The following is a 12,566-nucleotide window of genomic DNA, read 5'->3' on the forward strand; positions in this document are numbered from 1 at the left end:
TTTAAAGTACATGATGTCTATAATCGGTCTATGTTATAGGTTATAACTAACTGATATGCGTATGTTTAATATGGAACCTGGTCAAATATAATCAGGTTTATATTTTCGATCCATCGACTGCAGTAAACGTAATTAGAATAATTTTTTTTTAATTTCACGCAGAATTACCCGAAAGCAGTGTTTCTGCCAACTACGATAGCGGGTCAGTCCAATTAATTAACTTAATTTTTAATACTAATAGAGCGGTTAGCAGAAAAAAATCTTACCATGGTGTATGTCAGTTAAGTTAATTTAACATTGCAAACTGTAGCAACCAATCCAGCCTAATCTAGGGTGAGAGACCTTCGAAAATCAGTGGTTTAAAATGTCATATGTTTAAGCGTCGCCTCAGAGATTTTATTGATTTACAAGAGATTGACTCTATGGTAGAACTTTTATCAACCTGTGCAAATACAAGAAGACATTTCTAAAATAGTGTTTTGGAAATGTTAAAAAAAAAAGTTAGTTTAACAGTACAATGAAAAACTTCACAAACAGTATAATGAAATGACAGCGAGATTTTAATACTTACCAAAAAATCAAGCGAGGGTTTTATTACCTGATAACATATAGAGAGGTTAGTCTATATTGTTAATATTTTTCTTTCTTTGCTATGTATTATTTCTGTTTTTGGTTTACAATAAAGTGTGTTATTATTATTATTATTATATTATAACAAACGTAAGCCAGTGATTGGACGTCGATAGTACATAAGATGCAAAGCTATATTGTAAATCATGCACTTAATATCATCACCTTAAGTCTAGGTGCGATCTTGTTAGGGCGACCTTACAACGAACATTGTTGTGAGTCCTCTTGAGATGTTCACTTTTTCATGACTCGGCACCCTTGCACCAAACTAATAACGCTGTAAAAACCACTAGCGCTAACTATATTTGAAAATTTCATTATTACCAACCAAATACATGTTTCAAAATTGTTGCGAATTCCAGTCTGAAATGAGTGACATCTTATTCATTATAATGATCATCATTTCAGCCGAATAATAATATTATTAATAATCTTATTGCTCTTAATTAAAACAATAACGTTTAGTCGTGTTTTTTAATCTCTTAGGAAATTAAATAAAGAAGAAAAAATGTTTTGTACAAAATCAGTGCCTTAAATTAAAATTCGACAATTGTATCAAATTAGGAAAAAAGTTTATAGGCTGTTCTTTCGTATTCATATTACTCCTCTCTAATTCATAAACGCTGCCAGTATCTTCGGAACCTTGCCTAAAGGGACTCCTTTTAATAATATTTTTTAATTATTATATTATGTATATATATATACTTAAGGTTTTTTAGTTTAATGTTATTTATCTAATTATTATTATTATATTATAAGTTGCTAATAAACTTTGCTTAAAAAAAAATTCATAAATATTTTATGATATTAATATAAATTGTAGAAAACTGTATTATAGAAAGCACAAGATGATAATATATAAAGAAATATAATAGCAAAGACACAACATTGGAGAACACTTTTCAGATATTCAACATTTCACTTATTAAACGCGAGCCTGTACAGCTTATTTCACTGTAAAATACGAATCGTGTAGTGATTCTCTATATTTACGTGTGAAAAATATTTTCACTTCAAAATATTTTATCTCGTGTTAATATCGCGAGGAAACATTTTATGTATTTCCATCGATTGTACCATCGTAACAGAGGAGTTTTATTGCGCTCAGTGCTTATTATTGTCCCAGTTTTCGCAGATACGAGTAAACTTCGCTCCACGGCCCCGATGAACTTTTGCTTCTTTAAAGCAAAAATGTTTCGCTCGTAAAAATCAGTAAAGACGAATATTTTCAGAAATTGTTTGATAAAATTTCTTCGTTATTGGAAAATAAGCGATATTTTACAACGTAAAAAGTAATACTCGTGAACTGACGATTCTTATCAAAGAAGTAATTACTTTAATGTACTATATTAGGCCCGCCTGCCCAGCGTGGTGACTATGGGCAAAACACATGAGTTCACGTTATTTTTGGCGTAAACTTGTGGAGGCCTATGTCCAGCAGTGGACTGTAAGTCTGTAATGATGACTATATTAGGATTTTTTGACTCAACGAATATTATTAAAACATTATTTAACAATCGATGATAAAGAACAATTAATCGAAGTAAATAGATTAAATGCTTGATATATCGATCTTCTTGATATATGGATTCCGTTTCCGGCACTAGAACTGTCAATACCATTGTGATAATATCCGATAAAATTAGTGAAATAAATATAGTTCGAACACTCTCTGGATACTGGATTCGAGTCAAGGGATCAGCAGAAACAATGTAAAGTACGTAGTAACGTACGTGATTACTGGAATTTGCTGCATAAATAGAAGTACAAGTTTGTTAATATTTAACTGAGGGTAGAACTTAAAATTGTTGTTCCAAGCGGATTGACAGCAACGTCAACAGAACTGACAACGGACGTTACAGACAGTGTTGCCATTCTGAATAAAATAATTTCCACCATTATTTACGTTCCTTTACACGCATACTAACAACGGAAAGTGTCAACGTCAAGTGTTGCTAGTAAGTTATATTGGATTCCCCAGATAATAAATACGTTCCGTTACACATAAAAATGGAAGGTCAATTTCAAATTTTATTTGATAAAATGAAAATAGAAATGCAAAACCAAACAAAAGAGGTAACCAATACGATAATGGAAAAAATTGATGAAAAATTAAAACCGATTTTGGAGGAAAATAAAATATTAAAAAATAAAATAGAAAACTTGGAAAAAAAGGTAGAATATCTAAAAAGAGATAAAAAAAAAAACAATATAATAATACATGGATTGAATGAGAAATCTATACCGGATTTACTTAATAAAATTAAAAAACATTTTTCGGATGAACTTAACCTTAAATTAGAAGATTGGGAAGTAAATAAAATTTACCGCATTGGAAAATCAAATAATAATAACAAGCCCAGACCCACGGTCCTTGTATTGGTTTGTGGATGGAAGAAAAGTGAAATCATGAGAAATAAAAAGAAACTTAGGGAACTGTATATAACTGAAGACTACTCAAAAGAGACTTTAGAAAAAAGGAAGGCACTGCAATTTAAGGTAGCAGAAGAGTGGAAGAAAGGGAATTTTGCTTTCATTAAATATGATAAACTCGTGGTTAAGAAAAACCCAAACACGAACGATAAACGGAAGCGACAAACATCAAACTCTCCAAAAGAAGACGCTCAACCAAGAAAACAACAAACATTAAATTCATCGGAATCAAATAGGAAAAATGCGTTTGATATGATGAGGATGCGTTCTAACTCCTTTTCGACCTCCTTTAATACAACCAAACAATAGCAATCATACACCGGAGATCGGAAATATCAATTAACTAGCAAGATAAAAAACAAGGAAACGAACCCTCCCCCAAGCCGACTGGTCCTCGTGGGGGAAAAAGACCACGACCCTCTAAATATAAACAAACCCACATCGGATCTTTACATAGCTAATTTTAATGTTAGATCACTACGAACCACTGAGAAACGTCTTGAATTTGAATTAGCCCTGGCAGAAATAAAATGGGATATTATTGGAATTAGTGAAATGAGAAGAAATGGAGAAGGGATAACTGATTATGGGAACTACATCTTACATTACAAAGGTGAAACTCTAGGGCAATATGGAGTGGGATTTTTAATTAAAAAGAATCTTGCACATAGAATAGAAGAAATAAGAGGAATATCTGAAAGAATAACACTACTAAATATAACTTTACCTTTATATAAAGAAGAAAAGTGGTCAATTATCCAGGCATACTCACCAACTGAATCGGATAAAAAGGAAGACATATCCAAAATTAATAAATTTTACGAAGATCTTAGGATGTCTATGCATAATTGCAACAAAAATATTATTGTAATGGGCGACTTCAATGCACAAATAGGAATATGTAACAATAGTGGAGAAGAATATACAGTGGGAAAGTATGGACAGGGTAAAAGGAGCAAAAATGGATCCAGACTAGTCACCTTTGCTTTAGAAAATAAACTTAAGATCTTAAACAGTTTTTATAAGAAAAAAGAAACAAAAAAGTGGACATGGATGTCCCCAAACGGAATTTACAAAAACGAAATTGATTTTATCATGTCTAATAATGCAAAATATATCAAAGATGTTTCCATCATACACAACTTAAATTTTAATTCGGATCATAAAATGGTTCGTGCTAAACTAACAGGAACGAAAATAAATACTAAAAGACAATTTCGCACAGACAACTCATCCATTTTATGTACCGGCAATATCACTCAACTTATAAGTAACTTGCAGAAAGAAATAAATAAAAAGTCAATATACCAACTACCAATCCAGGAACAATACGCGAAACTTATAAGCCTATTGAAAACAGAAACCAAAAAAGTAAATACAGATAGCAAAAAAGTGATATCGGACGAAACATACCAACTATTAAAAGAAAGGAAAGAATTATTACAAAAGAAAGAAAAGAAAAATTACCGTCCCAGAATATCAGAACTCAGTAAAAAAATTAATGTAAATATCAGAAAAGACAAGAAAATTAAAAGACAAAATACACTAAAGAAACATATTGAAAAAACAGGTGGAATTAAAAAGGCAATAAAGGAATTAAATAGTAAAAAAGAATGGATGTTAAAGGTGAAGACAATGGATAATAATTATACAAATAAAAGAACAGAAATAGTTAAAGTAGCAACCGAATATTATCGAAATCTTTACCGAAGCAAAAACCCAAAAAGAATAACAAATAAAATAAATACTGACTCGATCCCTGAAATATTGAAAGAAGAAACAATAAGAGCAATTAACACGCAAAAGAGGGACAAGACACCGGGTACTGATCAAGTAACAAATGAGTTATTAAAATCTACTACACCAGTAATTGCTCCTATTATATAAACCTCCTATAAACACACATATTTAACAAAATTATAGATACCGAAATTATACCTGAAGACTGAACTAAATCAACAATAATATTATTGCATAAAAAAGGCGACAAAGCAGATATAGGGAACTATAGACCTATTAGTTTGATGTCCAATGTATATAAAGTATTTTCAAAAATAATCCTATCTCGAATCGCTTGTACACTCGATGAAAATCAACCAAAAGAACAGGCTGGTTTCCACAGTAAATATTCAACAATAGATCATATACATGTTCTAAGGCAAATCCTACAAAAGTACAACGAATACAACAAAACATATTACCTGGGATTTGTTGATTACAATAAAGCATTCGACTCCTTAGAACATGATTACATCTGGGAAGCACTGCGTATACAGGGGATACAGGGCAAGTACATAAAATTACTCCAGAACATATATTCTAAAAGCACAGCTCGAGTTAGACTAGAAACTACAGGAGAAGAATTTCCTATAGAGAGAGGGGTTCGTCAAGGGGATCCGATTTCACCCAAGTTGTTTTCAGCGGCGCTAGAGATTATATTCAGAAATCTGCAATGGGACCACGAAGGACTGGATATAAATGGTGTAAAGCTAAATCACTTACGGTTTGCAGACGACATAATTTTATTTTCAGAATGCCCAAAACAACTTGAGCAAATGCTACAACAACTGTCAGATCAAAGCGCGATAGCAGGGCTTACAATAAACACAGCGAAAACAAAAATTATGACGAACACCTCACAGTCATATAACATCAGAGTCAATGCACAGGAAATAGAATACGTGGAAGAGTACGTATATCTAGGACAACTCGTAGCCGCAAGAGATACTATGCATAAGGAAATAGATAGAAGGATAGCTAACACATGGAAATGATACTGGTCCCTTAGTGAAATAATGAAAAATGAAGACATGCCGCTTAAAGAGAAGAGAAAAGTATATAATATCTGCATTTTACCATGCTTAACATATGGTTGCCAAACATGGGCATTAACAGAAAAATTAATGAACAAAGTAAACGTATGTCAAAACGGAATAGAGAGAAGTGTAATTGGGGTAAAAAGATTGGATAAAATAACATTAGAAGAAATAAAAAATATTACTAAATTTAAGGAGGCAAAAAAAACATGCAAGACTTTAAAATGGAGATGGACGGGACATATGATAAGAGAGACAAACAAGAAATGGACAAAAATGATAACGGAGTGGTATCCTAGGAATATAATATATATAATATATATATAGTGGTATCCTAGGAATATAATATATATATAGGAATAGGAATGGAAAAAGAAATAAAGGGCGACAAATGAAACGTTGAGAAGATGACCTGAAGAAGGTGGCTGGTCCAGTGTGGATCAGAATAGCGAGAGACAGATCAATGTGGAAAAAATTAGAGGAGGCCAATCGAAGAACAAGCTGTTTGAAACCGATTGTCGATAACAAACTAATATAAAAAATTTAATTTTTCTATAAATTGTGGAACAGTAATAAAGGCTTATTTTATTTTATTTTTATTTATATCGATCTTTAAACTAACATGGCCAAAAGTTTGCCATCTATATTATTAATAATAAATATAATTATCTAGGGTATATGAATAAAACATGAGATATCTTGACCATTTGACGCCTCCAAATCTTATTTACTTCGCTCATTTAATGTATCTACTTCATCTCGAATCCAAAACTAGTCAATTTTTTTTTAGTCTTCATTCATCATCATATTGCATTACTCGATCATTTATTATATTTTTACTCCCTGGTGCGATAGTTATAATCATTTAATTATTTATTAACGCTTTTCTAACAATGTTACTAACTTGATAACATTAACATGAGAGCGAACATTTAATGCTACAGTTTAACATAAGAGCAAAAACAGCTCGGTAACAAGCACAACACATCGCAAAATTGTTCGACAGCGATAATGCATAAAGTAGACCTTGTTGGTGCATGTATACGGTATTATTACCTAACGTGCACAAATACGAAGCCTAACGAAGTCAATAAGGTATTCTATATTCAGGACTAAAATTTTACTAAACATAAGCGATAGTTTACATGATATATCGTACACGTATTTACATTATATTTATGCTCATACATTGGCGTAATTGTCACAACCACTGGCTGTTTAGTCAACGGTCACCGATTTAATTCTCGCGTTTGTAAACACCATAATTATGATTTCAGGTGGTTCTTGATTCTGAAACACTCTCATTTCCTGTGTAATATTTAAATTAAATAAATGTGCCGATATTAATCACTATTACCTGTAGTAAAATAGTTTTTTTAGCAAAGACGAATTTTACGTTAATCGAACGCTATTAGGGAATGTGAAGGATGTGTTTTTTACTTAACATATTACGGGACTGTAAAAATAACGAATGTATGTGAAAACTTGAAAAAGATTGAATGCCGTGTATTCCTTCTACCAGACATTCGTAGAAGTTATAACACATATTTTGTGCTTAAAAGTTTTTAACGATGAAAATGATTTAAGAATTTGAAGCGAGTATAACATTCATAAAATATAAACATTAATAAATGCTAATATTGAGATTTTCAGACAAGTTTTATGGTGATGAGAAAAATCCGAACTCTGAATTTCTGAATACTAAATCAGAAATTCTGAGTTTCGGATTTTTCTTGACGATTTTAGCGAATGAGCTATTTAACGAACGAAGTAATGATAAATCTTCAATATCTTTACCAACTTTTTATTAAAGAATAATATAATTAAAAATAAGGTTCACATAGAAAAATATATAATAGAATTAATAGGCTGTAAATATAAATTATAAGGAAGAATTCTAAATATAAATTCTTGACCCCTATCAAAAATATTTTTATAAAAAATATAAAAACTTGAAATGGGGTTTAATATTTATTCTTATACAAAAAGTTTGTACATGTGTGGATACGCTACAAGATTCTCTATACTTAGCAAGATTAAAATAAATTATTTGTCCCTGGAACTACAACCATGTTAGCACATTGTTCACACTAAAAGCATTACACGTAATTGTATTTATTTTTTTCGATCATTCAATTTACATGTTGACTATGATTGCACTAAAAAAATTACAATGACAAAAATCGCTCCCACGTATTTTAATTGGTATTTATTTATTTATTTTTTGGGTTCCAAGAAATGCTCAGTTTATTTATATATTGATATGAACAGACAACAGTACACATATTTCTTGCATATTTTAATAATACATATACAAATTTGAAAACCAATTTATGGAATTTTTGATATGAGTTTAATTTATTTGTTAATTATTACAAAATACACACACTGGTGGTGTTATTTTTATTTATTGTATATTCTACTATGGCTTTACATACTGTACAGTTATCAGTAATGTTTTAGTGTAGGCATAAAATTGTTAAACATACTTTGAAATTTTAGCTAAAAACAATTTTTTTATTTATGACTCTGTTTAAATGGTTGTGCATAACGGTAAAACTGCTTAATGAATTTAAAATAAATTTGCCGCGATTTGAGTCAATATTAACAATAAGCGCCTCCTGGATGAGTATCGGTTGTCTTGGCGACAGAGTGTAGACCGCTTAGGACATCGAGCAGGGTCGCAAAGAACGTTTTGTCATGGAGAAGATTAAATATTTTTTATTTGTATTTCATCACTCACCATCATTATCATCACTTCAGCCACAGTCCATTGTTGGACAGCGATAGGCTTAAGTTACTCATAGTCAACCCGCTGGGCAGGCGGATTGGTGACCGCAGGCCTGGCTTTGTCGCACCGAAAACGCTGCTGTCCGTCTTCGGCCTGTGTATTTCGAAGCCAGCAGTTCGATGGTTAATCTGCCATCGGTCGGCTTTTTAAGTTCTAAGGTGGTAGTAGAGCTATGTTATCCGTTAGTCGCCTCTTACCCACAGGAAGAGAGGATGTGGCTATATTCTTTACTGCCGTAACCGCACAGCTAATAATAATATTTGTATTTAGAACTCATTAAATATTTATCTATACATCTATACTCTATACAAATAAATAAAATTGAAGTGTCTGTTTCTAATATTAAAAAAATCGCTTTTTACTAAATGCATATGGATTACAAATAGCAAAATAACATTTTTTACAATTTTTGTCTGTCTGTTTGTTTAATCCAGCTAATCTCTGAAACGGCTGGGCCGATTATGATGGATTTTCACTGGCAAATAGCTGATATAATAAGGAATTTTATTTATTTCATAACTCTGTGAACTCAACAATATTTTTTTTGTTAAACTCCACGCGGACGAAGTTGCGGGCACAGCTAGTATCTAAATAAAGTTAAAGGTTAGCGCTCAATATCCGGTCGATAACTACTCTATACGTTCTCCCTAACTAAGATAAGAACTAAAAACCTAAACGTGTAGTTACGAACGAAACTGCAGACAGAGCTTGTAACCTAAAAAATATTTTAATTTTATTTTATTCCTTGATTAATTCAATCGAATCATAATAGGGTCTCTCGTATTAATGGAAGCACTCAATTAGGTTATATCAGGGTTTCCGTCGGACGCGACTCGAAGCGCTGGCCACTTTACGAACACGCAAGGAAGAATCGTTTCGTAAGAAAATAAAAGTAGCACTTGAAATTAAAATTACCCTCCTAAGTTTAAAAAAAAGTTAAAAGCGTATAATTTTGCTGTTACAGTACATTAAATAGGTCAACTTCTAATTTTATTACTTGACTATCTTAAAACATTGTTTTTTTTTTTAATTTATTTAACTATTTTATTAAAACTATAAGACGATTCATTCGTAATTACCGGGACCTCATGGTTTTCTGCCCATAGTCACCAAACTGAGCTGGTTTTATCCCATCGAAGACAATCCTGCCTGTCTTCGGTCCTTACATTTGAAAGTCAGCAGTTCGATTGGTATTGGTTTCTGTAGGTAGTTCGATTCGGTATTGGTCGGCTTTCACATCTCTGACGATACCCATGGGAATAAAGGTGGTAGATATATTTATTATATACTGCCGTAGCTACACAGCGAAACGCAGCGTAGTTTGGAGAGTCCAGTGTCCAGCAGTGGACTGCGACAGGCTGAAGTATTAAATGTATTGTATAATATGTTCGAGCCAAGTAATCTTTAAATTTTAATAAACTTAATTTTTTAATACATAATGATAAAAGACGCGTACTATAAAAATATTTACAATATTGAATAATAATCGACATAAGATTTTAATTTAGTTCTTTCTTAAAATATAATAAGTACTTCTTCTATGCTAATTACTCTTAAAACAAATGACTTGAAATGTTTCACAGTCACGTCACTAGTACAGTGCCGATTCGTTGTTATAAGAATTCGAGTCAACTCGAGTTGGTTTATACGGTGTTCGAATCATGACTTGAGTCCGCGATTCGAACCTAGTACCCATGGATTATCTATGTGACATTTATATAAAGAAAATCGTAAAATACAAAAAATGTGTTTTTTTATAAGTACAATTGTAAAAAATAAAAGTCTCCTTTTTTGAAGTCGGCAAGTACATAGTAGATCGAATTACAAAAGTATAGATTTACAAATCAATCACGACTCAATGAATGAATGAAAAATGAATCATGACTTGAGTCCGCGATTCGAACCTAGTACCCAAACCCTAATCCGAGACTCGAGTCCAGGATCGTCAAATTGGTTTCTCAAGAAAAAAAAACATAAATGAGTTCATACGTGTGCCTACTTTAAATTTATATAAAGAAAATCGTAAATTACAAAAAAAATGTGTTATTTTTTAAGTACCATTGTAAAAAATAAAAGTCTCCTTTTTTGAAGTCGGATAAAAATAAATGACAGAGATAACAAGTACATAGTAGATCGAATTACAAAAGTATAGATTTACAAAGCGAAAGAGAAAGATATAATATCCGCGTATGTTAGAGCCAAACGGATCAAGAATTCTATCATATAATAATAACCTTAATCTGTGCAGACCATTCACGGGCACGTTATTGCCTCGGCGTCAATCATAAGCGAAATATATTTTATTATCCAATCTTTGCACTTTTATTTCCACTATCAATAGATAGTCTGGCCATAAATACTGTTACAATTAAAAATAAACAAAACATTACATTTGAATTTAGAATCTTTCATTTTTATATGATTGTTCATTGTGTTTTTTTTTTTTTCATTTTCACGCCAAGACATTGTAAAATATTTTGTGGAATTGAAATGGAGTAAGAAGAAGTAGAACCGAATTGCTGTGATTGCATTACACAAAGTATGTATGGAGCTAAATACAATTTTTAAAAGTCTCCACACGCTTGATATTATTCAAATATTTGTGGCCGGGCTATTGATAGGTACAATGAAACCTCCTCTGTTTGTGACAGAAAAAGATCTGGCCGACCACGTAATGTACCCTATACCTGATAGCGATCGTTACTCATAGTAGAGAATATACCCGCCAACCCACATTGAAGCGGCGTGGTGGATTAAGCTCTGATCCTTCTCCTACATGTGGAAAGAGGCCTATCCCCTATGCAGTGGGATATCACAGACTGAATTTGGCTTTTATATTTCCTTAATTAAAATGAAATATTTAACAATAAACAGCGTCTTGCAGCTTTATTTGCAATTTCGACATTTAAGTTTTTGTGTTAATGAGTCATACATAGGTGGAAACAATTATCTGTGGGTTCACCTTGAAAGATATTGTTTGGATGTTGGACTAATCTATTATCCTGGAGGCACAAACTTCTCTGATTTTCTGAAAACTTTTGAAAATCAGTTACAGGTATGCAAAAGAGGTCTAGTCTTTGGAGACTTTAACATAGATTTGCTTAATGTGACGGACTCTAAAACAAAAAGCTACAAATCACTTGTTCAGGAATCTGGATACCGGATCTTGAATCGTATGACAAAGAAATTCTGTACTAGACAAACCGCAACAACCAACACTTTGATTGATCATGTATTGACTAACTTACCAGATACCGAAATTCATTTAGCAACTGTTGATTCTAGCTTATCAGACCACAAACAGATATACGTAGAAATTAAGAAGAGCAAGACTCCAAAACTGAAAAAGACACAGTATTGGTCCACGGATTACAAGAAATTGCAAAATTTATTTCAAGAAGTTCAATTTGAATCCAGTAACTACAATGAATTGGAGCAATATATTTTGAAATCAATTTTAGAATGTAAACAAGCAAAAACAAAGATAGATAACCTTCCGTGTAAAGACTGGATTAATAAAGAATTAATTAATGGTATAAACTACAGAAACAAGTTATGGAATGAACTAAAAAAAGAACCAAATAATTTATGTTTACAAAAGCAGTATCACACACAACGTAGCAAAGTACGACTAGACATCAAAAACGCTAAAGAAAACTTCTATCTTGTAAAATTCGAAAACGTTAAGAAGAATCCAAGAAAACTTTGGTCCTACATCAATAGCTTATCAAATAATAATAGTAGATTTAATCGTGCTCCTCCAAAGCTAAGGACTCCCACCGGTTTTGTAACAGATCCGACAATGGTATGTCAAATATTTAATGATTATTTTTCCTCAATTGGTCTTAAACTAGCAAACGAGATACCGACACAAGTTCATAAAAGCTCAATTAATT

At 31.9% G+C, this 12,566-nt stretch overlaps 2 protein-coding genes across 2 annotated transcripts; both read left to right on the forward strand.

Moving 5' to 3' along the window:
- The first annotated feature begins 2,406 nt into the window (after positions 1-2,406).
- LOC123655645 lies at positions 2,407-3,406 on the forward strand. The gene has a single exon (XM_045591406.1). The coding sequence runs from the start codon at positions 2,641-2,643 to the stop codon at positions 3,370-3,372; it is 732 nt and encodes a 243-aa protein (XP_045447362.1). The 5' UTR covers positions 2,407-2,640; the 3' UTR covers positions 3,373-3,406.
- Positions 3,407-4,230: 824 nt separating this feature from the next.
- Positions 4,231-4,950, forward strand: LOC123656009. The gene has a single exon (XM_045591732.1). It carries the CDS (start codon positions 4,231-4,233, stop codon positions 4,948-4,950), a length of 720 nt encoding a protein of 239 aa, XP_045447688.1.
- Positions 4,951-12,566: the final 7,616 nt, after the last annotated feature.

The sequence above is a fragment of the Melitaea cinxia genome, chromosome 8 (genome assembly GCF_905220565.1).
Source record: "Melitaea cinxia chromosome 8, ilMelCinx1.1, whole genome shotgun sequence".
In the NCBI taxonomy this organism is placed as follows: Eukaryota; Metazoa; Arthropoda; class Insecta; order Lepidoptera; family Nymphalidae; genus Melitaea; species Melitaea cinxia.

Coding starts and splice junctions, on each gene's coding strand:
- LOC123655645 (XM_045591406.1), top strand. CDS start 2,641: ATGGAAGGTCAATTTCAAATTTTATTTGATAAAATGAAAATAGAAATG.
- LOC123656009 (XM_045591732.1), top strand. CDS start 4,231: ATGGTTCGTGCTAAACTAACAGGAACGAAAATAAATACTAAAAGACAA.